Below are 27,068 nucleotides of genomic sequence, written 5' to 3'. Positions count from 1 at the left end.
GTATCTTTACTTTATAGCAGATAATTAAAAGATAGCCTAGGATTTTTGTCTGTTCTGTAATCTGGCTTTTGTGGACTAGATGCTGAAGATACATCAATACTTGTAAATTTAGCATAATCCTTAGTTGCCTATACCTCTATTTTTCCCCGTGGTGTTTTCCCTGGAAAGGTGAGATCTTTATAATCCTAACTACTTTCCTGTTAAATTCAAGAATTCAATTTTCACAATAAGAGAAACTTTATTTGGATCTTTTAAAAGGAAAGTGCTTTTTTCCCTTTAGGCAAAGCACATGGTCTAAACAGGACATGTTCTCTTTCAGGAATGGCTACAAATTTCTGTACTGTTCCGCCCGTGCCATCGGCATGGCTGACATGACCCGTGGCTACCTGCACTGGGTCAATGACAAGGGCACGATCTTGCCCCGGGGCCCTCTGATGCTGTCCCCCAGCAGCTTGTTCTCGGCCTTCCACAGGTACCTCTCCAGCAGGCATCCGCACTGCCTCTGTGTGTGAGCGTGCATGCGTGTGCATGAGGCTCGTTGGAAGGGTTTATGTCTGTTTTCGAGCTTCTGCGTCTCCTGGTTCTCTGGCTCCCCCCTAGCATTCTGCCTCACACAGCTCGCCTGGTCTGTGTCACACATGGTCAAGAAAAGTCAAGTTGTCAAGTTTTCTCCTTCCTTAAACCCCATCAGATTTTCTTAATCATCACATTGACTAGCAAAAGAGGAGAAAGAAAGGTACCAGTTACAAAGGATTAAAAAAATTAGGTGATTGTGAGCATTAAAATCTTTTTAGGACCACACACCAGGGAAAACTACCATTCTGAATTTGGTAATTGTATTTTTTTCCACTAGGGAAGTGATAGAAAAGAAACCAGAGAAGTTCAAAATTGAGTGTCTGAATGACATCAAGAATCTGTTTGCCCCGTCTAAGCAGCCCTTCTACGCTGCCTTTGGAAACCGTCCCAATGTGAGTGTCTCCTCTGGGCTACGCATTCTGACGTGGTGGGTAAAACTTAGAGAAATGTCCTTCTTAGAGTATAGCCATGTCATAATTCCAAACTAATATAAGCAAAGTGAATGTCCATTCTGCTAAATGGGTTTCCACTTTTTATCTGTTCCAAATTTCTGCATATGGGGATGTCCTGTAGGTGGAGATCTGCCCCACAATGTTGGTATATGACAAAGGGCACATTGTCTTTGTTTCTGTGGCTTCAGTTCCATTTCCTCAGGCAGTTCTGACTTATGTTCTAAGTGGTTCTAAGCCACGTCCTTGGATCCGCCCAGAACCATAGCGTGAGTTCTCACCCTTCATTAACACTTCCTCAACTTGCCTCCTTCCCAGGCTGCAGAGGGGCTGCCCCCTGGGCTCTGGCAGGCAGCGGGTCACCCCTCCTGCTTGGCCCCTGGCGTCTCCTTGGTGCCCAAGTTTTCTGACTCCCCAAGCGTGCTCTGGGTTTGGCTTCACTCTTTAGCTCAGGTTTGTCTAAAGCTCAGTTTCGGTGGCAAAGCCACACTGTGCCCAGCTCCACATTTCCCATGGACAGTCTTCTGTTTATGCAGTTCTTCTGGCTCACAGGGAACCAGAGAAGCATCTTCTCATTTCTTCTGTCTTAGTCACCCTGTTTGATGTTTTCTTCTGCAGGATGTCTATGCTTACACACAAGTTGGAGTTCCAGACTGCAGAATATTCACTGTGAACCCCAAGGGTGAATTAATACAAGAAAGGACCAAAGGAAACAAGTCATCGTAAGTGTGTTCCTCAGCCTGGCGCCCTGCAGCCAGGAGTGAAGTTGGGGACAGACGGATAGTAAGGATCAGGGCCAGCTAGAAGTATCAGAACCATACCAGCCTTTTGGAGGCTTTCCTCCTTGCCTGGGTGTCTTCTCCTCTGCGATAGCTATTTATGGGATCACAGATTATCCTAGACTGTGAAGAGGTATACTGTGCCCTGGGAAGCGAGGCGTGTCTCAGACCCTGCCAGTCTGAGGAATCTGAATAACTGACTTTACAACCTACAGTCCTGTGCTCTTAAATCAACTTTAAAGTAAGAGTGAGTGCATTTCTTTCCCACTCCCTTCTCCTAGGTATCACAGACTGAGCGAGCTCGTGGAGCATGTATTCCCACTCCTCAGTAAGGAACAGAATTCTGCATTTCCATGCCCAGAGTTCAGCTCCTTCTGCTACTGGCGAGACCCGATCCCCAAAGTGGACCTGGATGACCTGGCCTGAGGAGGCACCTCGGGCGGAGGCCCTCAGTCACTCGCCCGGAGCAAGGGAAAGCGACGGGCGGTTCTGCTGGACAGAGGACACTGGGCTCTCCTCTGAGCCACAGGTGTGGAACAGGACACATGTTACCAGGCAGGCGCTAGCACGGACAGAGAGAGCTCCTGGAGCTGGAGCTGCCGCCCTCCTTCACCTCCATGGACTTGGCCGGGTCGCAGCTCAGTGCAGCTCAGCGCCCCGGCGGGACAAGTGAGGGAGCTTGGACCTGAGCTTGGAGGCTGGGCACCTGTCACTGGTTCGTCCTCACACATGCTCTGTGTCAAGTTGTATACTGGGTGCTCCTTTAACTGAATAATTTAAAAGGAAGAAAAAAGAAGCTAAATAAGAGTGGACCAAAACATTGCGCAAAGTAAAGTGTTATAATTTCCACTGGGGAATTGAGAGTGTTTCTTTCTAGAGCCAGGGCTTGCTTCAGAGTAGCAGTCAGGGTCCACTGAACTGCTGCAGGCCCAGTTAGTGATGTTGGTCCAAACAGCCTGGGCACGTTCCTTCTGTGGGCTCCTCCTCCCCTGCTACACTGACGCAGGACGGCTGCTCGGCCGGGCCGGGCGGGCCCCAGGGCCGCTGATCCCAGCCCCACAGATGTGGGCTTCTGGGGAAGAAAATCCCCTTCGGTCATCACCTCCTTATCTGTGACTACTCCATGATGAGAGACCCTGAAGTAGTGTCTTGGACCTAGCCCGAAGAAACGGGTCTTGCTGAATGTATGCAGTGTCTGTAGAACTGTACTAACAGTGGGAGCTGGTTAAACGACAGAGAACAGCTGTTTTCAGGGAGGCCTTGGAGCTGCAGATGTGCACGTGCATTGGCTCCGGCAGAGTCCTTCTCTCTCTGCCTCTGCCTGGTTGTAATGAGCTCGTGTCAGAGTCTGAGCAGACAGCACTAGGGAGGGTTCTGTCCCATGAGCCCCTCCAGAGCTGCGCGAGCCTGGAGAGGTCAGGCTGGGTGCTGACGCCACCTTAGTGAGTGTTAGAGTCAAGAGAGCTGTAGAGGGGAGGCTTTCAGGGGACCAGAAAGGACCAAACCTAGGCCTCGGTCAGTGAGAAGGCAGGGAGCCGAGTCCCAGAGCAGAGAGCGGGAGCTGCCGATACAGGCGCCCCGCTCTGCATGGTTTCCAGTCCCACCTCTGCCTTCCCCTGTGCTTGGACTGGGGGTCTCCTCGTTTTAATGTGCTTCACCCAAAATAATACTGATCTAGAGATGGAGAAATGGGGGTGGTTATTTTTCCAGATTGGAGAGTTGAAATGACTTGTTCAGCGTTTTTCCTAGTGCTGTTGGATGCAAAGACAGTGGTAAAGCCCCTGGAACGTAGTTCTCGGTGGCAGAACCTGGAGGCACGTGTTCCCAGAGGTGGAACGATACACGCTTCCTCCAGTGCAAACCTTCCCATCCTAAGTAGTTCAAGGACAAATTAGTGAATGAGTTCATTTTTGTACAGTAGGTTAGGGAAACTGGGTTACATTTATACGGAGTTCTGCCCAGCTGGTGAATTAGAATCCTAGCAGAGCAGCATCTGTCTGTCTCGTAGATTCCTCAGCATGTTCTCTCCACCGCCTTTGCTTTAGAGGAAGAACGCGAGCTTTCTGTGCTTAACCTGAGCTTCCTAGGGCTTCTTTGCATATGTGCAGTGCAGAAAATCTTGTATACTTTCTGTATTTTTTTTTAGGTTGTCCTTTAAAGAGTTTTTGACGAGACAGTTTCCTTTTCTTCATCAGCTCTTCTCTCTGGACACAGGGGCCTTGTTAGAGTGTCCAACCTAGGAATCAGGTCTCCCTGCCCTGGTTGAGGGTGCTCCCTCTGTCCTGGCGTCCATAAGCACTAGACTTTGTTATTTTGTCACTGCAGATTGATCTGGTGGGTACATGCACTAATTGAGGAGTCGTTTTCCTTCTTTAAAGGAGTCCCTCTGGCTGAAAGTGGATGATTGCTATTACTATTACCATAGTGTTAGGAAAGTATTAAGTTTGTGCTGAAAATCCGTTGCCATTTGGTACAAATGACATTTGTTCTTTCTGTGAAAGAGAGATGCCCTCGAGTGTGTTTGTACACAGACCCTTACGATGGTGAGCGAACGCTGAAGCGTTAGCCTTGAGCTGCCTTCGGTGATGGGCGGGATCCCCGGGAGACTGCAGGCAGACTGGGCTCTGCCAAGCCATTCTCTCGGCTGCCCCACTGCTGACATAGCCATGGCCCATTCCCTCTTTCCAGTTCAACCTGACTTTAGTGTTTGCCTTGATGTCCATGTGCTGAAGCTTGTGCAGCTGTGCTGTCGACACCCGCCTCTCCGGCAGGCGTTAGCAAGTACACGTGTGGGCCCAGAGCATGCGAACTCAGCCCCATGTGTGAGTACTGTTTGCTGTGCTTAAAAAGATCTGCATAGTTTTCAACTGGAAAAAGAAAAAACTTACTAGTGTGATATCCTAAAACGAAAGCTGCTGACAATCAGAGGGAGAAGAGCTGAGGAACAACAGCCGGCTGCCTGCCTGGGAAGGACGCGTGCCCTGAGAGACCGCACCCCGCCCTGCTGGGGCGCGAGTTTGAAGGTGCAGGCGAGACCTTTTAAAAATAGGTAGAAAGTAAACTCTCTTTTTCTAAGTTGGTGAATACAGACCCTTCCAGGAAATTTTGTCTTTTGCAGTATCATCATATTTACTCTGGGAAGCCTTGTTTTCCCCTGTTTTAGAGCATGCTAGGTTTAATGAAATTGGTTGAAATTAAGTTCTTGTTTAGAGTAAGTGCTCTTTCCAGGTGAAAGCTACTTTTTTGGTTTGTTTGGAAGATAAGAAAGGGAGGGGAAACTTTGCTCTTTTAATTTAATAATTACATTCGGTTTATGGTGAAGTATTTGATTATTAGACAGCAATGCCACTAATAAGTTTTAAGTTGTCAGAAATTAATTGTAAACATCAGTACTCTTAGTTATGGCAAAGACAATTGTCGAGATAAATGGCTATTTTGGTGCAGTGTTTGATGTTCGAAACAAAATGTTACAACAATAAACAAATGTAAACTGAATGCGTTTGACTCTTTTCTTCAGGGGAGTTAAACCATCTTCTCTATACTCTTGCCAAAAATTGGTAATTTCCATAAATTAGCATTTTGATCTTTCCTGACACTCAAATTTGTCTACAGAAAGGACTTCTTTTTGGTGCTTATTTTTATAAAACCAGACTCCAAAAGTGAGGCTACACCCACAGGAACTAACCTCTCGCTCTGTAGCCTCTGCCAGGAGATGATTCACTCAGACATATGTAGTTTCTGGTTCGTCTCAGTGCTGTCGTCTGGGCTGTGCTCCCCTCCCACCCCTCGGCCCTTCAGGGGTCCCGAGAGTCCTGCTCAGAGCCCTTGCCACCCCACCTTCACTAAACCCTTCTCAGGGTGAATGCCACTTAGCAATCCTGATGTTTGCATCAGCCTAGGAGAGTCAAAGGGATCTTGGATCAAAACACACCCCACATGTTAATTTCATGTTGTTTAAATCAGGGCGTTTTTATCCCCTCAGATTGCTGGGCCCTACCAGATGCAGCAGATGCTGAACACGGCGAATCCCAGCGTCCCTCCTTGCGAGTGTGCCCTGAAGCACGGAAAAGCTTTCATTTCATGCTGCTGCTACGTGACACGATGGCTGGGTGAGAGGCCCAGGTGAAGGGAACGTTGGGAGTAGAAAGGAAGGGCTCAAACAGGGAAGTTGATTTTAAAAGAAATGGCTTCTACTCTAAACGGCTTCAGGGAGGAGCAGCGTGCGTCCCATCCCCGGGCTCCGAGAGCCTGTCTCCCTTCTGCCACGCTCTGTGTGTGTCCTCCCTTCTTCCTTCCCGCTGATAGGACAGTAGAGGGAAAACACGTATATACATGTAGAAAGTGGATTTGGATGCATGCAAAGCCACGGTTCAAATCCACGGGCATGGACCTGGGTCTGCCTCTCTGATCACAAATACTCCTTTCCTTTCAAACTGCAAATAGATTGAAACAGTTCAAAAGATGATGGGGTCACTGAGAAAGCTAGATTAATGTGCTAACATGGAAATGGTTTCCAATGCAATTTGCACTGATTTGCATTCTTTATTGCTGGTGGTGTTTTGTTGCCTTTAATCATTTAAATGAGGCCATTTGCTAATGTTGCATGTGGGGGGAGACTGTCCCAGTCCTGTCTCTGCGTATCTTAAGAAGTGCCCTGACCTTTTTCTCCGCCACAACTTTATTTTAGAAGTTGTAACCTTGTGCCTGATTAAGTCCTAGGCCTGGTTCGTACGTCTCACTCACGGACGCACAGCTTAAGGGCTGTTGACTTCTGCAAGGGCCTGCTCTGAGTCTCCTGCAGCCCAGAGCTCAGCCAACCTTGCATTTTCTCTCTGTACAAAAGAACGGCCTTTCCCTTCCAAAGATGCCGCCTCCTACCCGGGCTGTGGTCCAGCTTTCGTCCTAGTTTATCATGAAGAAACTGCAGGACCTGCTTAGACTTCATATATTAGCCTATCATGGATACACAAGAGCTGAAATTCACCTTCTTTGGTAAATGAATTGTCAAGATGCACTGAGAGAGAAGGACTAAGTTTTACTTGGTGCCCCAGAGATTTCTCATCTATGGAGTAGAAAAAAAGGAAAATTGTCACTATCTACCTATTTTCTGGTCCCTGTCTTTCTGGCTGAGCATTTGTCCCTTTGGCGCTAAGGTTTCTAAGAGGGGGTGTGAGAGCACGAGGACAGCGTGTGTGCGTGTGCCAGCTGGGTCTTCCTGAAGAGGCTCCGCCGCATTGGGGTTTTTTTTTTTTTTTTTTAGAAGATTGGCACCTGTGCTAACATCTGTTGCCAATTTTTTTCTTTTTTCTTATTCTTCTTCTCCCCAAAGCCCCACCACCCCCCGCCCCTGGAACATCGTTGTATATTTTAGCTGTGGGTCCTTCTAGTCGTAGCACACGGGACGCTACCTCAACATGACCTGACCAGCTGTGCCATGTCGGCACCCAGGATCCGAACTGGCGAAACCCTGGGTCACTGAAGCGGAGCGCGAGAACTTAACCACTCGGCCACGGGGCTGGCCCCACGCATTGGGGTTTTTTCCGTGAGTCGTTTCTAGGTCAGCCAGCAGTAACTGCAGCCATGGTTAGCCAGAGCCCCAGCTGGAGAAGCAGAGGATGAGAAGGCCCTTCTCCCTCCCCTCCTGGACGGAGAGGTCCAGACTTTAAAATACTACAACAGCAGGCCTTCAATACTCGGTCACTGGTCCCTAGCTGAGGAGGGGACAAGGAAGAAGGCTCCTCTCTCAAGTGTCCAGTGGCCACCCTGAAATCTCATTTGCAAACAGTCCTGGAAACTCAAACTTTTACAGCATGGGAGTATCTGGTGGCTTGATTCTAGGCAAAGGACACTGGCTTCTAGCGTCCACATCTTTCCCTGCAGCTCTAGTGGACTTGCCTCCCCCAGTGGCACTTGATTGGCCAGCAGATATTACCAACCTGATGAGCAGAGACCACCTGGAGCTAAGGGTCTGCTGAGCCTAGAGGTTTCTGTGGCTGCTGGTAACGGAGGAACGTGCCTGGGCTTCCCTGGAACAGAACGTGCTCTCCATGGGAAGATTCCTGCTTTTTTCAGATGATCTCAGCTTTCAGTGTGATCAGTTTTATGTTGGGCCTCTTGTTGCCTGGGAACGCAAGAGTTCTTAAAGCCACATCTGCTCTGAGCTGTGCAGAGAGCGAGCTCATTAGCTTGGGCAGCTGCTGATTAGATGGGAATTTTCAGCATCCCCTGGAGGAACGCCTCTTCAGCGGTGGGGACCACATAGGGGCCTTGACCTGCAAGCACATCTGGGCTATCTTTACAAGCAAAAAAACCCCAAGTGTACAGCCTGGATGCTGAGGGGTAGCAGTTGTATGACAGATTAATTTACTCAAGCGTACTTTCTACAGCCATTAACAAAAAGTCAGTTTTTCTGCACTTTCAAACTTTTTATTCTTTTTCTTTTTAAAGATTAGCACCTGAGCTAACAACTGCTGCCAATCTTTTTTTTTTCTGCTTTTTCTCCCCAAATCTCCCCAGTACATGGTTGTATATTTTAGTTGTGGGTCCTTCTAGTTGTGACATGTGGGATGCCGCCTCAGCATGGCTTGATGAGCGGTGCCATGTCCACACCCAGGATCCGAACTGGCGAAACCCCAGGCCAGCGAAGCAGAGCGTGCGAACTTAACCACTCGGCCACAGGGCTGGCCCCACCTTTCTGCACTTTGCTTTTCAGCAACACCTCTCAATCCATAAGGCACCAGACCTAAGTCACTTGAAGTGGTTTTACATCTTTATTGACGCTCCCTGTCTTTGCACTTAAATTGTACATGTCATTCAAGGAGCCCAACACGCAACACAGACAGTCTCTCGTGCATCCCTTCACAGTGGGGCAAAGGCCGGGGTGAGCAGTGGGGAGCCAGCCCGGGACCCCCGGACTGTAAACTCCAGGTGTCTGTGGTGGCACATGCCGGTGCAGCACTTCAGTGTTTGAACTCTTCTCCATGCAGTGTAAATAAAGACAGTTGGCGACAGTTTTGCTCTCCAGTAAAGACGAATACCGATTCTCGCCACCCGCCTCCTCTCAGGCCTGCAGCCCAGCAGCTCTTCCTCCTCCATCGGCAAGACTGATCTGGGTTTCACCCCACAGGCCCAGCGCAGGCCCCTCAGGGCAGGGCTCACGCTGACTTGGAGGTGGAAGCTGGGAAACGCAGGGGGAGGACCTGGCTGACAGGCAGGGGCGTTTCCAGCTCTTCAGTTGTCAGGTCAGAGTGACAAGTCAGTGGCTGTGGTGACCACGTGGTTCGCTCCTGCCTGCCGGGGAACTCTAAGGGGTGGTGGCCTCTGCAGCCAGTCAAGGCCTTTATCTGGAGGGAAGTGATGGGACGTCTGCAGAAAACTAGACCAGTGCTCCAGTTACGTACATAAACTAATATATTAAAGATTCCACAATCTCATGACTCTCTCCCCATCCCGTTCCCCAGCTGCCCTAGAGGTGGGAAAGGAAAGGATATAAGAAAACCCCACTGAATGTGGAGTACATTTCGTCAAAGTCCGTGTGAGCCAGCCTGCCCCCAGTCACCACGATGTTGACGCCATCTCCTGCCTTCAAGTGCACAATGAGGTGGAATGCGCCCGGGCCCCCACAAGTGTGCAAAGCCCCCTGGGGCCGGTGGTATTCCAGGAATTCTCTCTTGTAGCCAGCTGTGTGCAGCTGGGCCACGCTGGCATTGGAGACGGACAGAACAGCTTCCACATACGCGTCCCTCTCGGGAGTGAGCGTAGCCGTGATCAGGTAGCGCCCGTCGTATGGAGCCGTGAAGATCCCTGGGAGGAGGAAGGGAGACACCTGCATTCACGTGACACCATCACAGACCTTTGTGACAGGTTATCAGTTAGCCCAGATGTAGGGGACCAGCCACCTTGGTTGGCCTGGGACTGCCTCAGTTTTAGTGCTCAGCGTCCTGGGCAAACCAGGAGAGTTGGTTACCCTACCTGTAGAAGGCAGGCTGATTCAGGCAAAGGTAACCCTTTTTATATTTGCACCCACCCAATGACAGACCCCCCTTAGCTCACACTGCTCTTTGCCATTGACCCAGTCCTCACTGCCAAACCCACTGTCTTCTGCTTGTAACATCCAGAAGAGGACAAATACTGCAAAACCCTCAGGATTTGGTATAAATAATATAACTCACCCATACCCAGAGCAGGAAAAACCTGCCCCTTACTGTGCATGGTGCAGGGAGAGAACGATCCAGCCTTACTGGGCGAGCACCCAGTCCCTCTAACATTCCCAGCAACTGGGTTTACCAGCCTTTGTGACACCATGTGCACGGCACGTGCTTCACAAAGACCCAGGGTTGACGCCCAGCCCATGGCCTGCTCCCACCTCACTTAAGGTTTAACAGGGAGGAAGTAGCTGCCCACATCCTGGTTGCCTCTTGGGAGTTCTCTCCATCATTGAAAGCACCCCAAGGCCAACTTAGAATCAGCCTCACAGCTTGGCTGCTGGACAAAATATCCATGAAACACCCGAGCTGCCTCCTAAGGAGGCAAGACCCAAAAAACCCCCACAAAGCTTCTCACTAATCCAGGCAGAGGCCACAACCAGCCTTCCTTGGGTGGAAGAGCCCGCCTCCCTATGTTGGACCAGAATACAGGTGGCCTCCAGTCATGGCCAGAAATAAGCTGCTATTCACTCAGTCACTCACAGGTTCTGGGCCTGGGGAGGCAAGGGAAGTGGTGGTCAGAGGTGGTGAGACGGCATGAGAAGAGGAAATAAGGTTTGTAGATGGATCATTTGCAAAGCAGCAGCAGCTGTAGGTGGCCACATAGCTAGGAGAGTCAGAGCCCACAACAATTCCTGGCAGGAGCAGCCACTGCCCAAGGGCTCTGGGGAGGGAGCTAGACCTGGACCACTGACCACAGGTCAAGGCCAGGAGCTAAGAAGGAGTCTCAGGGGCTGGGTCTGCAATCTGCCCTGAAAAATAGTGCAAATGCCAGGCACTGGGCTCCCTCCCGCCACTTTTAATAGTAAGTTATCTAAAGTTCCAGGAGCCTTTCCTGAGGCACCTGGGCCCTAAGGACAGACCCATCCAGGCAGTCTGGACTCATGGCCTTTGTCTTCGCTCGGAGACTGCCTGTGGTGAGGCCTCACTCAGGGCCACCCAGAATTCCTTTACTGAGGACCTGCTCCACGAGAGAGGGGAGGCTGGGCTGGGCATCCCAGGCATGTGAGAGAAATGTGGATCACTGTCCCTGCTTGCAAAGACTACCAGACCTGTCGGAGTGGACAAGCCGTCCCCACCACCAAGGCAGCATGGAGCGAGGGCCCCGGGAGGAAGCCGAACTTGAGCTGAAAGCAGTGTTGCTTCCCACACCCGAGCCTGCCTCTGAGCCTTGGGAGCGGGTTAAAAATGCACAGTCCTGAGCTCCACTCCAATCAGCCTGGAGGACCAGGAGCTCCATTTTTCCAAGTTCTGCAGGTGACCTTTATGCTCGCTAAAATTTAAGAACCACTGTCCTAAGAATAGGTGGGATATATAGCTAGACAGTGGCCAGGGAGGCAAACGTGAGGGCGATGGCTAAAAACCCTGCTGAGGAGGAGCTCGATTCCATCTGCCTCCTGAAATCCACCAGCATCACACGCAGGCAGCCCCTCCCTCGTGGGCACGCGGTCTGCTGGTGCTTATTGGCCCAGAGACAGGCCCCTCCCAGAGGTCTATTGAGGAAAGGCCCAGACCTTCACATCGCCTGCCTCGGGGCTCTGCCTGATCACCCAGGCACAGCTGGAGCCATGCTTCCCTCAGAGCTGCCAACAGGCCGGCAGGGGGGCACTCCCCTGGGACATCCATGGGCTAGGTGGGGCCCTGACACACCTTCCCTTACACAGGGGACAAGATGCCCACATCTGGCCTGGTGGGAAGGGGGATGACACAGGTGCTGTGCATGGAATCCCAGGCAGACAGCTTAAGTGGTTCTGGTCCAGAGCAGGAGACCGGCACACAGGGCCCAGGCCTCCTGGAGGGATCACTGTCCCGTTGCTGGCTCTGTCTATCTGAAGAAGGCAGAGCGGGGCAAGGGGGTGGTCTTGCCTGTCCTGTTCCAGGGTGTTAGGATGATGGTGATACTGAGAAAGAGGGGCACTTGGTGGCTTGGGGGGGTGGGGGAGACAGCTGGGAGGGCCCAGGGCGTGATGGCTGCAGCCAGCACAGCCTTTCTAACAACCTCTTCAAACGAATGGATGATGTCCCCATGGGGAGTGCTGAGGCTGGCATGCTGACCTCAGACTAGAAAATGTCACTGCACACCTGCCCTGCAGCCTGAGAGACAAAATGGGGATGAACAACACGGCCCATGGCCGGTCTGTGCCCTGGGCCACACGGGCGCCTCCTCCCAGGCTGGGCTGGCAATGGAGAGCGGGCAGGGCAGTGGCATCTGGAGAGAAGGCTTCCAGGGAGGAGAAGGGGAGCAGGCCCCCTGAGGACTCACCGGTGCTGGGGTTGTACACGTCCCCGTCATTCACCAGCACTTTGTTAAAGAGGACGACGCCTCCATCGCTGGGGAAAGGCTTCTGGGTGAGCCCGGCGGAGAAAGACACCAGAGAAGGCGCTGGAAGCCCTGGTGCAGAGAGAGGACAAGTGTTTGCAGGCTCCCGGGGAACGAGCTTGGGGTCGGGGCCTGGGAACCGCGGTGGCCTCACGGCTTTACTTCCCCGGAAAGTGCTCAAGAGCACGGGACACAAACTGTTCCTCACACCCAGGTCCTCCAGCCCCTGTCCCAGGGGCACTCAGGAGCGTGAGCACTTGCTGGGAGTGCACATGTATGAGACCGTGTGTGGGGGTGTAAGAGAGTGTGTGTTGGGGGGCGGGCAGGATGGGGGGCCCAGGAGTAACCCAGGGCACTGCTGACTACTCCAGACCCATACACCCTGTGCAGCGCCCCCTACCCCACCGCGGTCCTCTCGGGAAATTCCAAGAGCTGGGAGGAGGCATGAAGGAAAACTCCTTGTCTCAGGATGACTCTGACCCTCTCTGGGGAGCAAACTTCAGGGGGCTCGTCCCCTGTAGTTGGCAGAGGCCCTGTCCCCGGTGAGTGGGGACAAGCTGGGCTAACAGCGGAGGGAGGAGGCAGGACCCACAGGGGAGGAACAGAGGCTCCAGGGACAGCCGCCCCTGGTCCCTGGGCAAACGTACCTGGGGAGGCCACAGGAGGTGACTTGGGGTATCCTGAAAAACCAAATGGGATGGGATGTCAAGCAAAGCCCTCACCAGCCCTCAGTTTTCTGAGCCCCCCTTTCTCCCTGCTCCTCACACTCTATTTCTTAGACACAGACAGAGGCCACTCGAGCCACCTTCCTAGAAACAGGCATGGTTGCACCCTGCCGTGCCCGCTCTTCACTAGCTGCTGGAAGACGTCCCTGAGGTTGAGCTGGCGGGGGGACCATGAGGAAGAAATAGGAGGCGCCAGGGCCTGGGGGCCCAAGCCAGTGGGGAGAAGTCTGCAGACTGAGTCAGGCTCACCCAGGCCAACTACTGCGCTTGCCCTCTGGGAGCACTGTCTGTTCACAGGCTTTGCCCCCAGCTGGGCTGGATGCGGTGTTGGAGGCATTGATACATGGAGGCAGTGGGGGGTGGCCAGGATGGCTGCACGGAGCGACAAACGAAGAGCCCAAGAATATAAGTATCCAAGCACAGTCGTTTTGGAAGGCAGCGTACCCGCCGGGGGAGAGCTGGGACTGCAAGGTGGGTGGCAGTGGAGGGACAGAGGAAAGGGGAGCTGGTGAGAGCAAACGTGTCTCCTTGTCTTCTCAGCAGCGACCCCTCCCCGCCACCTGGCAGCTGCTTCAGGGGTCCTGGGTGCCCCAAGCCACCCTTGCTGGTGACTGCGTGCCCGATCATCAGCCTGTCTGACTCTGAGGGGACTGGTTTGCCCTGCCGTATGGGAGCTGACATCACCTGCCTCAAGGACACCATCTGTTTACACGTCATGGCCCTGAGCCTCAGTTTCCTCATCTACAAACAGAGCTAATATCGACTTCTCGTAGTGCTGTCAGGAGAGCTGTAAGAGACCAAGGACCCAATTCGGTCCTGGCATGCGCTGAGGATCGCATAAATGCTTGCTCCCTCCTCCTCCCTCCTGCCTTGCCTGACACCCCGCCCCCTCAACACACACACACACTGGCACTGCAGTCGCAGCTCTCAGGGAGCACTGCCTAGCCAGCAGCGGACCAGGTTCTTCTCCTTCATCCTCACAGTAACTCCCTGAGGTCCTATTCTCATCCTCATTTCGCAGGTGAAGGATAGCTGAACCTCACAGAGCTTAGGAGGCAGCCTGGTCCCAAAGCTTGTGATGACCAGAGCCCTGCGGCCCCCCATTCTGATGTGCGGCTTGTCTTTGCTGCTCCACAAGCTACACTTGCTGCTGGGAAAATCAGCGAGCTGTTCGTAGCACAGGTATTCCAGCCCATGGGACAATTCTACCTTCAGATAGAATTTACTGCACTGTCCCCGGGGTCCCCTGCCTCTGGGGGTTCGATTAGCATGAACTGGTCCCTCAGGACCTCAGCGCCTTTGGAGAGCTGTTTCGAGCTGACCCCCTGGAGGCTGGACCCTGGAGGCACACGGGCCCTGCAGCAGCCCCCGAGGCACAGGCGGCCCCCGCAGGGTGTTCTCGCCAGGCCGCGGGCCTTACCTGGGGCTCCTGCAACGCCTTCCGCGCTGGGGACGGGCCGCTGCCCCGTCTGGCCATCCACCCCCTGGGGCAGGCCCCTGCCCGACACGCCCATCCTCCCCGGGGGCCCGGCCTCTCCAGTCTCCATAATGACCCCGGTGGAGCCGGGCAGGAAGGGCAGCCCCGTCCAGCCGGGCCGCAGCGGCGGGGGCAGCGGCGGCGGGGGTCTCTTGGGCAGGACAGGCTGCTGGCCTGCGGGCAGCTGCTGTCCGGGCTCCTCGCTCGGCCTCGGCCGCGGCGCGGGGCTCAGCTTCGGCCGCGGCGGCTCCGTGGGGGCCTCCTCCGGGGCAGAGGGCCAGGGCGCCGGCGGGGCCTTCCCTCGGGGCGGCGGCGGCGCTTCTGAGGGCTCCTCCGCTGAGCATTAGGAAAATGAAAAGAAATGCAGAGTTTAAAACCCGCAGACGCCTGCGCAGCCACAGACCCCTCTGTGAGACTCCCTGGGCGAGGCTCCGGGACAAGGGCTGTGCTTCTGTGGCTGTCCCTGTAGCATCGAGGACGTTGTGGGCACTGCCCCACCAGGACATACAAGAGCAGCCACCACAGTGTGGGGACAGCCTGCCTCGCATCTTCAGAAGGAGCCGTGGGCTAGTGGGGACCCCCAGCCCAGAGAAGGGGGATTCTCAGCCTCTTTCTACACGATGGTTGCTCTCCCCAAAACAGCACCCTTCTCGGGTCCAGAGCCCTAAACTTCCTGTTTCACTGCATGATGATACCGCGGATGGATCACCAACTTCTGAAAGGGACCTGCTGCCACTCACGACCTTGCCTTCTCTCAAACAAGCTTTTCAGGGTGGGTCACTGTGGATGGCTTCACCAGCTGAGAGCCTGCCCGGTGCAGACACCACGGCCACCCAGCTGCTGGGAGCTCAGGCGCCTCTGCAGCAGGCACAGGCCCCAGAGGAGCAGAGCGCCCCACGCCTCTGCCACAGCCTTGAGATCACCAGCTGAGGGAATTTCCACTGGAGGAACCTCCTGATTCACACTTCCCCGCCCTCTTGGGATGGCGCTGTGACACGGCTGCGGGAAGCTGCCGCCCTTTCCTCCTATGAGTACGTTCCTGGAACTAGCCTTCCAGGAAGCCCTCCTGAAGGCCCTTGAGGCATCTAAAAATAACCGGGACGGGGCCATACCACCCTCAAAAGCCAAACCCCATCCACCGCCTCAATCCCTATGGTGCCTGCGGTGTCCAGGCTCCCGAACTATAAAAATGATGTCCAGGCAAAACCAGTGACTGCATTTTGACCCGCTGTCTGGTTTTGTTTTAAAACTTGTGAACATAACTCTGGCAGTTCAAACAAATGCCCCTCCTCCACCCAGAGAGCCAGGCTGCTGGCCCACCTCCAGCCCCAGAGGAAGGTTATTTCTCACACAGCCTTTCCTGACCAGTGCTCCATCAGAGGATTGAGCCCTATAGAGAATGACATGAGTGATGATGACTGTCTCAATTCTCCCCAGGATGACACAGGGCTGACACCCTTCTAGATGCAGAGAGAAGTCAGTTCACTCCATACAATGGACTGGCGTCAGATCTTCTCTTCAGAACCCTGATTGAGAAGGGCCAGCTTAGACAGAGAAACTGAGGCAGAGGGAGTCCAGACATGGGGACACCAGCCGCGGTGGAGGACAGGAGTGAGACAACAGGGTGAAAACACAAAGTCAAAGTCTGCACACTGAATTAGGAGGCTCCCAGCCCCCTTCTCCTGCTCAGCTCCCAGGACACCTGCTTATCCCTCAGGCTGGAGGTGGGAGAATTCTTCAGACTGACCACGGTGAAGCCCACAGGCGTGAAACTCCATCTAGTGCCTCACCTTCAAATGTGAACCGCGGTCAAGACCACAGCAAGGAAAGCCTGCAATATAAAGACAGAGAACCAAACAAGCCATCCAACCAAGCAACAGAAAGAAGCACCAGACACAATGCAAGAAGACAAAGATGTAAAACCCTCAGAGAAACAGAAGACGCTGCATCCAAGATGCAGGAGGAGATTGCCATAAAAAAGGTGTAACCAGAGAATAAGAATGAGCCTTTGCAGATTGAAAATATGCTTGCCAAAGTAAGGAAATTCATTGAAATAACTGGTAGATAGGTCCCGGCCCAGTGGCGCAGCGATTAAGTACACACGTTGCACTTCAGCAGCCTAGGGTTCACCGGTTTGGATCCCGGGTGCAGACATGGCACCGCTTGGCAAGCCATGCTGTGATAGGCATCCCACATATAAAGTGGAGAAAGATGGACATGGATGTGAGCTCAGGGCCAGTCTTCCTCAGCAAAAAGAGGAGGACTGGCAACAGATGTTAGCTCAGGGCTAATCTTCCTCAAAAAAAGAAAGAAAGAAAGAACTGGTAGATAAAACCAAGGAAATCTTTCAGAAGGTAGAACAGGAAGCCAAAATGATGGACAATTAGAAGGAAACCATAAGGAAGTTAGAAGGTCAATTCAAAAGTCTCTCCTGAAGAAAAGATCAGAAAAACTGGGGCGGAGGCATGATGAGGTGGTAAAGAGAGAATTATCAAATACATACATACAATTTCTCAGAATTGAAGAAAATGAAAGATCCCAGCACAATTATTGAAAAGACCCAAACCATGGCACATTCAGAACACTGAGGAAAGAGAGAAGATCCTACAGGCTTTCAAGAGGAAAAATTTAAAAGTGACTGTGAATCAGAAGGACATCCTCAGGCTCCTCAACCACATACTGGAACCTGGGACACAAGAGAACACCGCCTTCAAACTGTGAGGGAATATCACTGTTGACCTTGAATTCTACACCCAGCCAAAATAGCCATCAATTATGAGTCTAAAATAAAGATGTCTTTAAAAAAAAATTTCTCTCAAGAATCCTTTCTTAAAAAGCACCTGGAAAATGTGCTCCACTGAACAAAAGAGTAAACCATGAAAGAAGGAAACACATAGTAAAGAAAAGGGAAATGTTCAAGAAATTTCCAGGATGGCAGTCAAAGAAGTTTCAGATTGAAAGCCTTACGGCGAGTCTAGAGAATCAGCAGTCCAGACTGGATCCAGAAGAGAGAACTCCAGGAGGGGGGTCACTCATTTTAAAAGATGGAGCCGACAAATGACCTGATACTCTTTATGGCGTAGAAAACTGGACTGTGAGAGTGTTGGAGGGTGGGAAGAATCCAAGATAGAATAGAATCCATAAAATCTAATACATGCATACATAATAACGCAACCTACTACTAATTCACGGAAATGCAAAACAAAAAGCAACATAATGCTATTTAGCTGTTAAGCTCATAATAGCATCAGTGTTGACTCTTGGTTTCTGTGGTACAACTCTATTGGGGCTTGGGGAGGGGGGGAGTAGGGGAGCTAGGAGAGAGCTGAATATATAGGCTAATGCCTCAGCTGATACGTATTAATATATACAATATCTGAACACTATATGTAATATCTATAGAGAGAGAGATCTAAAGCTAATAAATCAATTTAGAAATATGGAGGCCAGTATCAGGGAAGACAGAGCTGAAAGCCACAGTCGCTGCCTCTGGGGAGTGAGAAGGGCGATGCGGAGAAGTCGGGGCAAGGGGCTAGTTTTCATTATAAGCTTCTCAGTACTGTTTATTTTTATAAAATGTAATTGTAGAAGACACCCACTGAGGGCCTGTGTCTACCCTTTCCCCTCCAATCCAGGCATGCTTGAGTCCGCCCCCTGTTTTCCTTCTCGTTCCTCCTCTTCTTTTGATACCACCCTCCCCCACAAGTTGTCCCTCCTCTCAGGGCACAGCTTCCGCAGGAGCCCCACCTCCCTTCTCTTCTTGGCTTTGCTCTACCCACATCACTCTGCTCTGCTCAGGCTCTTTCCTTCCTCCCGACCGGCTCCTTCCTTACAGCCCAAGTTTAGGTGTCTCCGTCCAAAAGTTAAAAATAAATACTTCTCCTCAGTCCTACAACCCTCAGTGAATTCGTTGGCAAACTGCCTTAAAATAGCAAAGTACAAGCCCCTCAGACTGGTTCTCCTTTTCTTTTTTTTTTTTTTTTAAAGATTTTATTTTTTCCTTTTTCTCCCCAAAGCCCCCCCCGTACATAGTTGTGTATTCTTCGTTGTGGGTTCCTCTAGTTGTGGCATGTGGGACGCTGCCTCAGCGTGGTCTGACGAGCAGTGCCATGTCCACGCCCAGGATTTGAACCGACGAAACACTGGGCCGCCTGCAGCGGAGCGCGCGAACTTAACCACTCGGCCACGGGGCCAGCCCCCAGGTTCTTCTTTTCTTACCAAACCCCACCAAACTCCAAACCAACTCTCTTTCTCTGAAACCCACCATCATTCTCCCAGTCACCTCATTCAGGCACTCAGAGTCCTACTTTACCCCTCCCTCTCCTTTATCACTCACACACACAGCCCTCACTCCTCAATCTGTTGCTAAGTCCGGCTGATTCTAATTCTGAAATATTTTTGGCTCCTCCTTCCACACCTTTTTCAGATTGCTCTTTAGAGAGCGTTCTAGTCATTTCTTTTCCTCCCCAAAGCCCCAGTACATAGTTGTATATCCTACTTACAAGTCCTTCTAGTTCTTCTGTGTGAGCTGCCACCACAGCATGGCTACTGACAAATGTGTGGTGTGGTTCCATGACTGGGAACCGAACCCAGGCCACCAAAGTGGAGCCCACTGACCTTTAACCACTAGGCCATCAGGGCTGGCTCAGGAGCATTCTAGTCATGTTATTCCCTGCCCAAAAGTCGTCAGTGGTTTTCCACTGCTCAAAAAATCACCTCAGGGGGCTGGCCCCCATGGCTGACTGGTTAAGTTTGCGCGCTCTGCTTCGGCAGCCCAGGGTTTCGCCGGTTCAAATCTTGGGCACAGACATGGCACCGCTCATCAAGCCATGCTGAGGTAGCATCCCACATGCCACAACTAGAAGGAGCCATGGCTAAAAATACACAACTATGTACCAGGGGGCTTTGGGAGAAAAAGGAAAAATAAAATCTTAAAAAAAAAAATCACATCGCATCTCCTCCAGCTGACATCCAAGCCCCACGGCCTGCCTCATTTCCAGCCGCCTTCGGTACCCTTGCTGGTCCCGGCTCTCATCTGAGCTTCCCTGTCTTCAAGCCTTTGCTTGTGTTGTTCACACTCCCTACGATGGCCTCTTCCGGCACCCACACGGACAGAAACACGCCCTCCCTGGGTCCCAGTTCAGACACGGCCTCCTCTGTGAAGCCATCGTGGATCTGCACGGTTGGGCTTGAACTATCCTGCCTCTGAGCCAAGGAGCCCTAGGGGCCTCTAAGGGCTCCTTCAGTTTTTTATGTCTTTCCTTTCTTGCTGGATGATGAGCACTTGAGAACAAATTTTAATGATCTTTTATCCCCAGGGCTTGGCACAGGGCTGGCACATGACATTGAGATGTTTAAATGTTTGGTGAGTGAAAGAAGGCTGGAAGTATGGCAGGTATTATGGGCCACATCCTAATTCCTGCCACCCATTAAATTGGGCACCCAAATTTTGCCAACAATCATTGTCATTCTGGGGTCCAATAGGGCAATGCTGGTACACAGGGATGTTGATGGGTCTCTCTTTCATATTTATCACTCCCTCAACACCAGGCCTGTCATACCAAGTGGAAGGCAGAAAGAAAAGAATGGACAATTATAGTTGTCCCCCCTTATCCGTGGGGGATACGTTCCAAGACCCCCAGTGGATGCCTGAAACCACAGATAGTACTGAACCCTGTATATGTTATGTTTTTTCCTATACAAACATACCTATGATAAACTTTAATTTATAAATTAGGCACAGTAAGTAATTAACAACAATAGCTAATAAAAAAGTAGAATAACACACTAATAAAAGTTATGTGAATGTGGTCTCTCTCTCTCTAAATATCTTTTATGTACTCACCCTTCTTCTTGTGATGGTGTGAGACAATAAAATGCCTATGTGATGAGAAGTGAGGTGAGTGATGCAGGTATTGTGATGGAGTGTTATTTTTGGACCACGGTTGACTGCCAGTAACTCAAACCACAGCAATGGAAGCCGCGGAGAAGAGGGGCTGCTGTATACTGCTTGGGCCAAATATCCTCCACAATCTCCTTGGGGAGTCAGTCCACGAGTCCCATGGAGAAGTGACTGCTCCAAAACGTCCCTCAGATCACAGCAAAGACGGCAACGAGAGAGGGACATTGGATCTGGATCGTTGCCACAGCCCCTGCCTCGCCAGCTCACGCTCGCTCCACAGCCCCTGCCTCGCTAGCTCACGCTCGCTCCACAGCATCATGTGGTGTTTCAAATGCACACATTTATTACAAAGTTGTAACAAAGACTGGATAGCATTTTGCGTTCTGGGAAGATAACCTCTGGCAGTTGATGGCTTTCTGAACGGAACATATGTTTCTAATTCAGATAGTGACCACTTGAATTGAGTTCTTCATAAGACCCCATTGTTGCTGCCCGTGCATTTAACTCGTGAGGAGTGGGAAGGAAGGGTCAGCACTGGCTCTTGTCTGGGAACCTGCCCCATGGACCGGTCCCGACACCTACATGTGGCCTGAGGCCACCATGAACGGTCAGCCGAGCAACAGCCTTACCACGGGTGGACCTGACACCAGGTCATGAAGACCACTTCCTGGCCTTTAAAGTTCTTATTAAAAGGCAATTTCAACCTTACTAAAACAAAGACCGGGCTAAGAAAACCTCCAGTAATCCCTGAGGCTGATGTGCTGACAACACGCCATCTTCCAGTTGATTAAGGCTCTCACTCCGTGGACAGGAGCCTGGGTTGTCTGTCTCCTCCCGCAGCCGAAGTGGGGCCAGCTGCACTGTAAATCTAAACTGCAAAAATTATGATCCCTTAGCGTGTGCCTGGCAATGTGGTGGTGTCTTGTCACAGAGAAAGAGGCTGCAAGGGGCAGACACTGGCCTCAGATGTTAGAGTCTGTGTCCGATCCTGGCTGTGGGGAAGTGCTGGAAGCCAGAGTTATCACAGCCTCGTCCATTAGGCAGGCTCACCCTGCAGCACCCCTGGCCACCAGGCAGAACTCGGTGCCAATAGGATGAAAGGATGAGAGCGGGTGTACTTCCCTGATGGTAACAGGCTGGGCGGGTGCGCAGTGCCGTTCATTCAAGTCCAGTCCAGGGGGAATCTGATCTGCCTGGGATCTGGAGGGTGTGCCTGCAGACCAAATGCAGCAGCTATAGAAGTATTTTAAAGACATCAATCAAGACTTCTGATTTTAAAGATCCATCAAAATGCTGACATACAGCGCGCAAAGTGGATGGATGTAGATGTTTTCACGGTCGACTGCGAGACAAAGCTCAGTTCCCGGAATAGCCTCATGCCATCAGTGACAGGTGTGAGAAATGCCTGAGTCATCAGGAGCTTCACAGGAACTTCAGAGGAAGAGAGAAAGGCGCTTCTTGAGGAAACAGTTGCTGATCTTCCTGCAGGAAGGCTGAGGGAAGAGCGGAACAGGATGCGCGCCCCTCAGTGGAGGACACGCAGGCACGTGAAAGGATTCTCAGGACTGAGGAGACGATCCACAGAACACCTGAACTGTTCTCCTGACGACATAGGGAGGGAAAATGTATTCACTGGAATGGTTACTCTGAGCAAATGGCAAGCTAAATGCTGCCTTTGGCTTTGGCTAGAATGAAGAGAAAAATATCCTTCAAGCACGTAGGAGGGAGCGCTGTGCTGGTTATAACAGAAGGGCCACATCGACTCTTCCTTGAGAGGGCAGAGCAAGAAAATCAGTCCAGACAGGACCACACAGAAAGCCCATGGAATCGGGCTAAACAGGGAAAATGGGTCTACATTTCTGAGACATGCAACCTAGAGAACCCTGAAACAGAGGTCCGGCTTTAGTGGCGTGTGTTACAATCTGTGGCAATGCATTTGAAATGGAAGGTAATTTGCAATCACTGAATCAGAGAGGGGGTCCTCCCTAGCTGAGCATCAGCATCCCATGGGAATTTTTTTGTTGGTAGAAATTCCTAAGCTGATTCTAAAATCTATATGGAAATGCAGAGAATCTATGCTTCCTGATTTTAAGACTTAGTGTAAAGCTGCAGTAATCAAGATGTAAGGAGAGACATCAACAACTGAAACAGAATAGAGTCTGTAACTGGCCTCAATCACACACGGCCCACTTCTGTTTGTGGTGCAAGGTCAAAGTCGGTGATTTTATTCTTTCTCCTCTCCTCACCTGCCTGCTTCTCCCCTGCTTTCAGGGCACCCCTGGCCAGGGGCGGTTGTATCCTTCCTTCCACTTCCCAGACCAGAGCTAGAGGTTTTTTAATTTCAAATTTAATTACAAATTCCTGGTCTCACCTCCTCCCTGGTGAGCAGGAACCTCCTGAGTGAGCCCAGGAGTCATTTTTTTAAAGCTCCCAGAGGATTTTTGCACGGAGCCATGAGAGAGCTCAGCTCTCAGGACCCCGCAGTTCTAAATTCACCGTTAAGATGGAGAAAATCGGCTGCTACTTACACCCACTAAAGAGCATTACAAAAACCAGACATCCACAGGGTGACAGTGCTTAGTGTCAGGAGTCAGCATGGTCTGAGCGTGTGCACTTGGCTCGCCTCTCTATATTTGTAAAACTCTGACTTCGTCCGTCACACTATCTTGGACCTAAACAGGCCCCAAATTCAGCCGATTTAAGCTGAGGGCCAAAACTGTCATCACATTGGCATCAGGCCACTGTTCCCCTGGCCAGGCTTTATGGTAATACTTATTTGAGAAATCCGTGCTTTTTCATTCTCACAGCAAAGCTTAAATTAAGCAACTTGATAAAGATGGAATTCTTAAATCTGCAACACGCCTAAATGAAATGTTGTTATTAATATAAAGTACTATGAGAAATGACCCTAAGACATAAGCAAAAGAGATGGGAAATTTGAGAAAGGAAGTAATGCTGTTGTCATGAGAGTATGTTCAAACGATATTGTGGCATCCAGGCAGGCATGTCCCTTCTTGGAACGGTGACATGGGGAAGAGAGCTTCCTCGATGCACAGAAATAGTCCTCTGCCCACCATCTTGGCTCAGCGGGAGCCCCAGGTTTCTCAACACCAGGAACTCCCTTCTCCCCCAACTGTGAGAGGAACAGTTGGATCCAGCTGGGCTCCACAGCTGGGCAGACCGGGACAAGGCTGGGACGGGCGTCAGCGTCTGAGGCTTCAGCCTGCTCCAAGCTGTTGGTGACGCTGCAGTGCCAGCCGGGCAGAAAGGGAGGGGGCGCTGCTGAGAAGGTGTGAAGGCCGGTGCCCCCGCCATCTGTGACAACGGGAGCCAGTGTGTCCAGGCACAGAGGGCCAAAGCCTTCTGGCCACATCAGACAGAAGAACAAAGGACTCATGAACCTCCCTGTCATTTGGAACCTAATTTATTCCTCAGTGCCAAGCTTCTCAAAGTATTTGGACATGAATCCTGAACGCTAGGACGGGAAGATTTCTAGGCTTCGTGCACTTTCTACCTGACTCCCAACTGAGAAAAGAAGAAAAAGAAAGAGGAAGAGGGTGAAACCCCTGTCTGGCCATCTAGAGCATTCCTCAGAGCAGCCACGAGCCTGACCCCTGGGAAATCCATCCTGCGCTGCCCTGTGGACAGACCCGCTCTCACTCCTCTGAGGGTGGAGGCCTGGGGGCTTGTAGGAAGAGAAAGGGGAGAAAGTTCTGCCAGGAGCAGAGTGAACATCCAGTATAGGGGCCCAGGGGGTAATAGTAGAAGTAATATTTACTGAGTGATTACCAAGGGCCAGGCACTATTCAATACTCCACCACTTAGGAATATTAATCATCACACCAACTTTTTGAGGTATTATTATTATAATTTCCAATTAGTAGATGCAGAAAGCAAGGCATTACGTAGATAACTTGCCCAAAGTCACAGAGAAAGTATGAAGCAGCTGGGATTGCAAACCTGGGAAATAATAATCACTTCCTAGCTCAGAATTCTCCAATATTTTCTCATGATACTTAAGATCCAAATCCTATATCAGAGCCTATAAAATCCTACAAAATCTGGTTCCTTCTCCTCTTTGACCTCACCACCTATGCCTTTCCCGCTTGCTCACAGACTTGATCAAACTGGCATCCTGAGTTTCAAACAGGGCAAACTCATTCCTGCCTCAGGGCCTTTGAACATACTGTGGAACACTTTTCACACAGATCTCTGCAGGGCTCACTCCCTGATCTTATTCATGTCTCTGTTCAAATGACATCTCCACTGAGCAGCCCTCCTTGACCACTCATCCAATATATACTCCCCCATTCTCTATCACCTTCCTCTGCTGTATCTTTGCTCACACATTGATCACTAGCTGTAATCCAATTGTTATTTGCTTGGCTATGCATCTTCTGAATTCCCCACTAGAGTGTAAGATGCATGAGGGCTGACACTCCAGCACTAGACACAACTCAGTAAATGTTTGTTGAAGGAATGAGTGGGTGGGAGTGTACCAGGGCCAGGAGAGGGTATCACACCTACTTTACTGACTGAGGGTGAGACAGTGAAGAACATACAATGGTTCTTCACCTTGTGGAAGTCAGGCACCTCTCTGAGCCTGCATGAAAGTCATGGACCTTTTGTCCAAAAATATAACCAAACACTTGCATATAATCTCAAGAATCCCTTTTAAACCACAGGGAAGAACATTGCACTAATGGGAGGGATAGCACAGAGACTTGCATCTATTTGAGCATCAGCTGAATCCCCTTCTGTGCCCCCACTGGCTGCCTCCTGGATAATTCAGCCCCACTTAGGGATGCTTCTGAAGGAAAGAACATGATCTGTGAACAGGGCAGTGGACTGAGTAGAAACCCCAGGGTCTGCATCCCTGGTCCAGCAATCTGGTTACTGGCTACGGCACACTACATATGCATCCTCACCTCTGGACCTTTGCTCGCTGTGGGAGATAGGATGACTAGCATTAATACTCCTTGCCTCCTGACACACACAAGCCACATCACCCTTCAAGAGCTGACTTGCTTTGACCAGTGGAATATGCAGAAGGGACACCATGCCAGCTCCAGGCCTAGCCAGAAAGGGGCCCAACAGCTTCCACTTTCCCTTATGAGCCAGTCGCCATGTAATAAATCTGAGGACCCTGAGACCACCGTGCTGTGAGGAAGCCCAAGTTAGCCACGTGGAGAGAGAGAAAATGGCCATGTGGAGGAACCACAAGGCATGAGACATGTGACTGAAGTCTCCCTGGACCTTCCAGCCCAGCCGGGCCCAACCGCCAGCTGATTGCAGCCAAGTGGGTAACTCAAGCTGATGCCAAATGGAGCGGAAGAACCGCCAAGCCAAGCCCTGCCCGAGTTCCTGACCCATAGAATAATGGAAGATAATACATCTTTTGTTGTTTTAAGCCACCAAGATTTGGGGTAGGCTGTCACACATCAATAAATAACTGATCCCTTCACACCAACTCCTCACCAGGTACGCCCTCCACTCCTGCTTTTCTGAACCTACCCATCCTCAATTATTAGCTCTAGTAATACCTCCTTCCAGAAGTTTCTCGTATCACTCCACCTCACACCTCACCCTGCCAGCCTCTGAACTCTCAACCAAATCAACCGTGAAAGCTTGGCTCAGGGGCACCATCCTCTGAGAAGCCCCCACCCAACTTCCACACTGGCCACAGGTGCTTCTCCACATGCCCAATGTGCCTATGCACACTCCATTCCCATGACCATCTGGCTGCTTGCTGGTTCCCCCTCAGACTGTCACTGTCATATGCATTGTCATCCACATACTCCATACACACAGCTCAGACCTACCACACAAGAGGAGCTCAGTAAGATCCTATGAACTAAAAGAACAAACCCCACACTACTCAGTGGACCTTTGCGTACCATCTCATTCATTCGCTCTGAAGACCTGTGTGTCTCTTTACCACTGTGATGGAAAATGCCTTAAGAATGAGGATCGTGCTACTCGTCTCTACATCCCTCACAGAGTCTTGCACTTAGTAGGCACTCAATAAATGTTCTGTTGACTTTTAACTGGTCAATGAGTGACTTTCACTGTGACCTTAACTCCTGATTCGCCCATGGACCTCTGATACTCAGGCTCCAGATCTCCTAGACTTGGATGCCATACAAGGACGGACAAGGCTCTGCTTGGTTATTTTTGGCTCTTTTCAATCAACGAAATTCCTAAAAGTCCAGCATTCTACATTCACAACAATGAGTTCATTCCAAAAGGATAACCTTCGGATGTCACATTCTCTTTAAGGCATTCACCTCCAATTCTTACTTCAACAGAAGAGCATGAAAGGGTTAACACAGCTTCCCACACTGCCTGAGAGTTGCAATCAACTGGAATATCTGGTTCAATCTGTTGTTATAAAGCACAGTCCAGACAGCACTGTCACTACAAGGGACAATCATTCTATGAACACACACATAGTCTTGTGACCTTTACTCAACATTCCAGAGATACAGGAGCTGCATGGGCCTGGGGAGGAGGGGAGGGTTATAAATAGTGTGGTATGGTGGGCTTGACACTGGGGTGAGGCCAGGGTAACTCCTTATCTACAAACTCCTTATCTCTGGAACATCCAAACCATTTACCCACCTGACTATCTCAGAC

General features: G+C 51.0%; 2 protein-coding genes across 9 annotated transcripts in view; one reads left to right on the top strand and one right to left on the bottom strand.

Annotated features, from left to right (window-relative positions):
- The window catches only part of LPIN2 (lipin 2), a 91,078-nt gene extending 85,779 nt beyond the window's left edge, over positions 1–5,299 (top strand). For all 7 annotated transcript variants that reach the window (XM_070220807.1, XM_023647552.2, XM_023647554.2 and 4 more), the window contains 4 exons: positions 320–472; positions 854–968; positions 1,644–1,747; positions 2,086–5,299. In XM_070220807.1, the coding sequence (XP_070076908.1) occupies positions 320–472; positions 854–968; positions 1,644–1,747; positions 2,086–2,230 (517 nt within the window). In that variant the 3' untranslated portion in view covers positions 2,231–5,299. The remainder of the gene's footprint in view (positions 1–319; positions 473–853; positions 969–1,643; positions 1,748–2,085) is intronic.
- Positions 5,300–8,560: 3,261 nt separating this feature from the next.
- Positions 8,561–27,068, bottom strand: part of EMILIN2 (elastin microfibril interfacer 2) — a 51,290-nt gene continuing 32,782 nt past the window's right edge. Inside the window, exons 5-8 of one of the 2 annotated variants that reach the window (XM_023647550.2) lie at positions 14,474–14,866; positions 12,976–13,008; positions 12,272–12,400; positions 8,561–9,607 (exon numbers count right to left, since the gene is read on the bottom strand). In XM_023647550.2, the coding sequence (XP_023503318.2) occupies positions 9,270–9,607; positions 12,272–12,400; positions 12,976–13,008; positions 14,474–14,866 (893 nt within the window). In that variant the 3' untranslated portion in view covers positions 8,561–9,269. The remainder of the gene's footprint in view (positions 9,608–12,271; positions 12,401–12,975; positions 13,009–14,473; positions 14,867–27,068) is intronic. The other variant, XM_070220803.1, reaches the window with a different exon arrangement.

This window comes from Equus caballus, chromosome 8, assembly GCF_041296265.1.
Source record: "Equus caballus isolate H_3958 breed thoroughbred chromosome 8, TB-T2T, whole genome shotgun sequence".
Taxonomy (NCBI): Eukaryota; Metazoa; Chordata; class Mammalia; order Perissodactyla; family Equidae; genus Equus; species Equus caballus.
The sequence above is the reverse complement of the archived record's forward strand: the minus strand, read 5'-3'. Positions and strand labels throughout refer to the sequence as shown.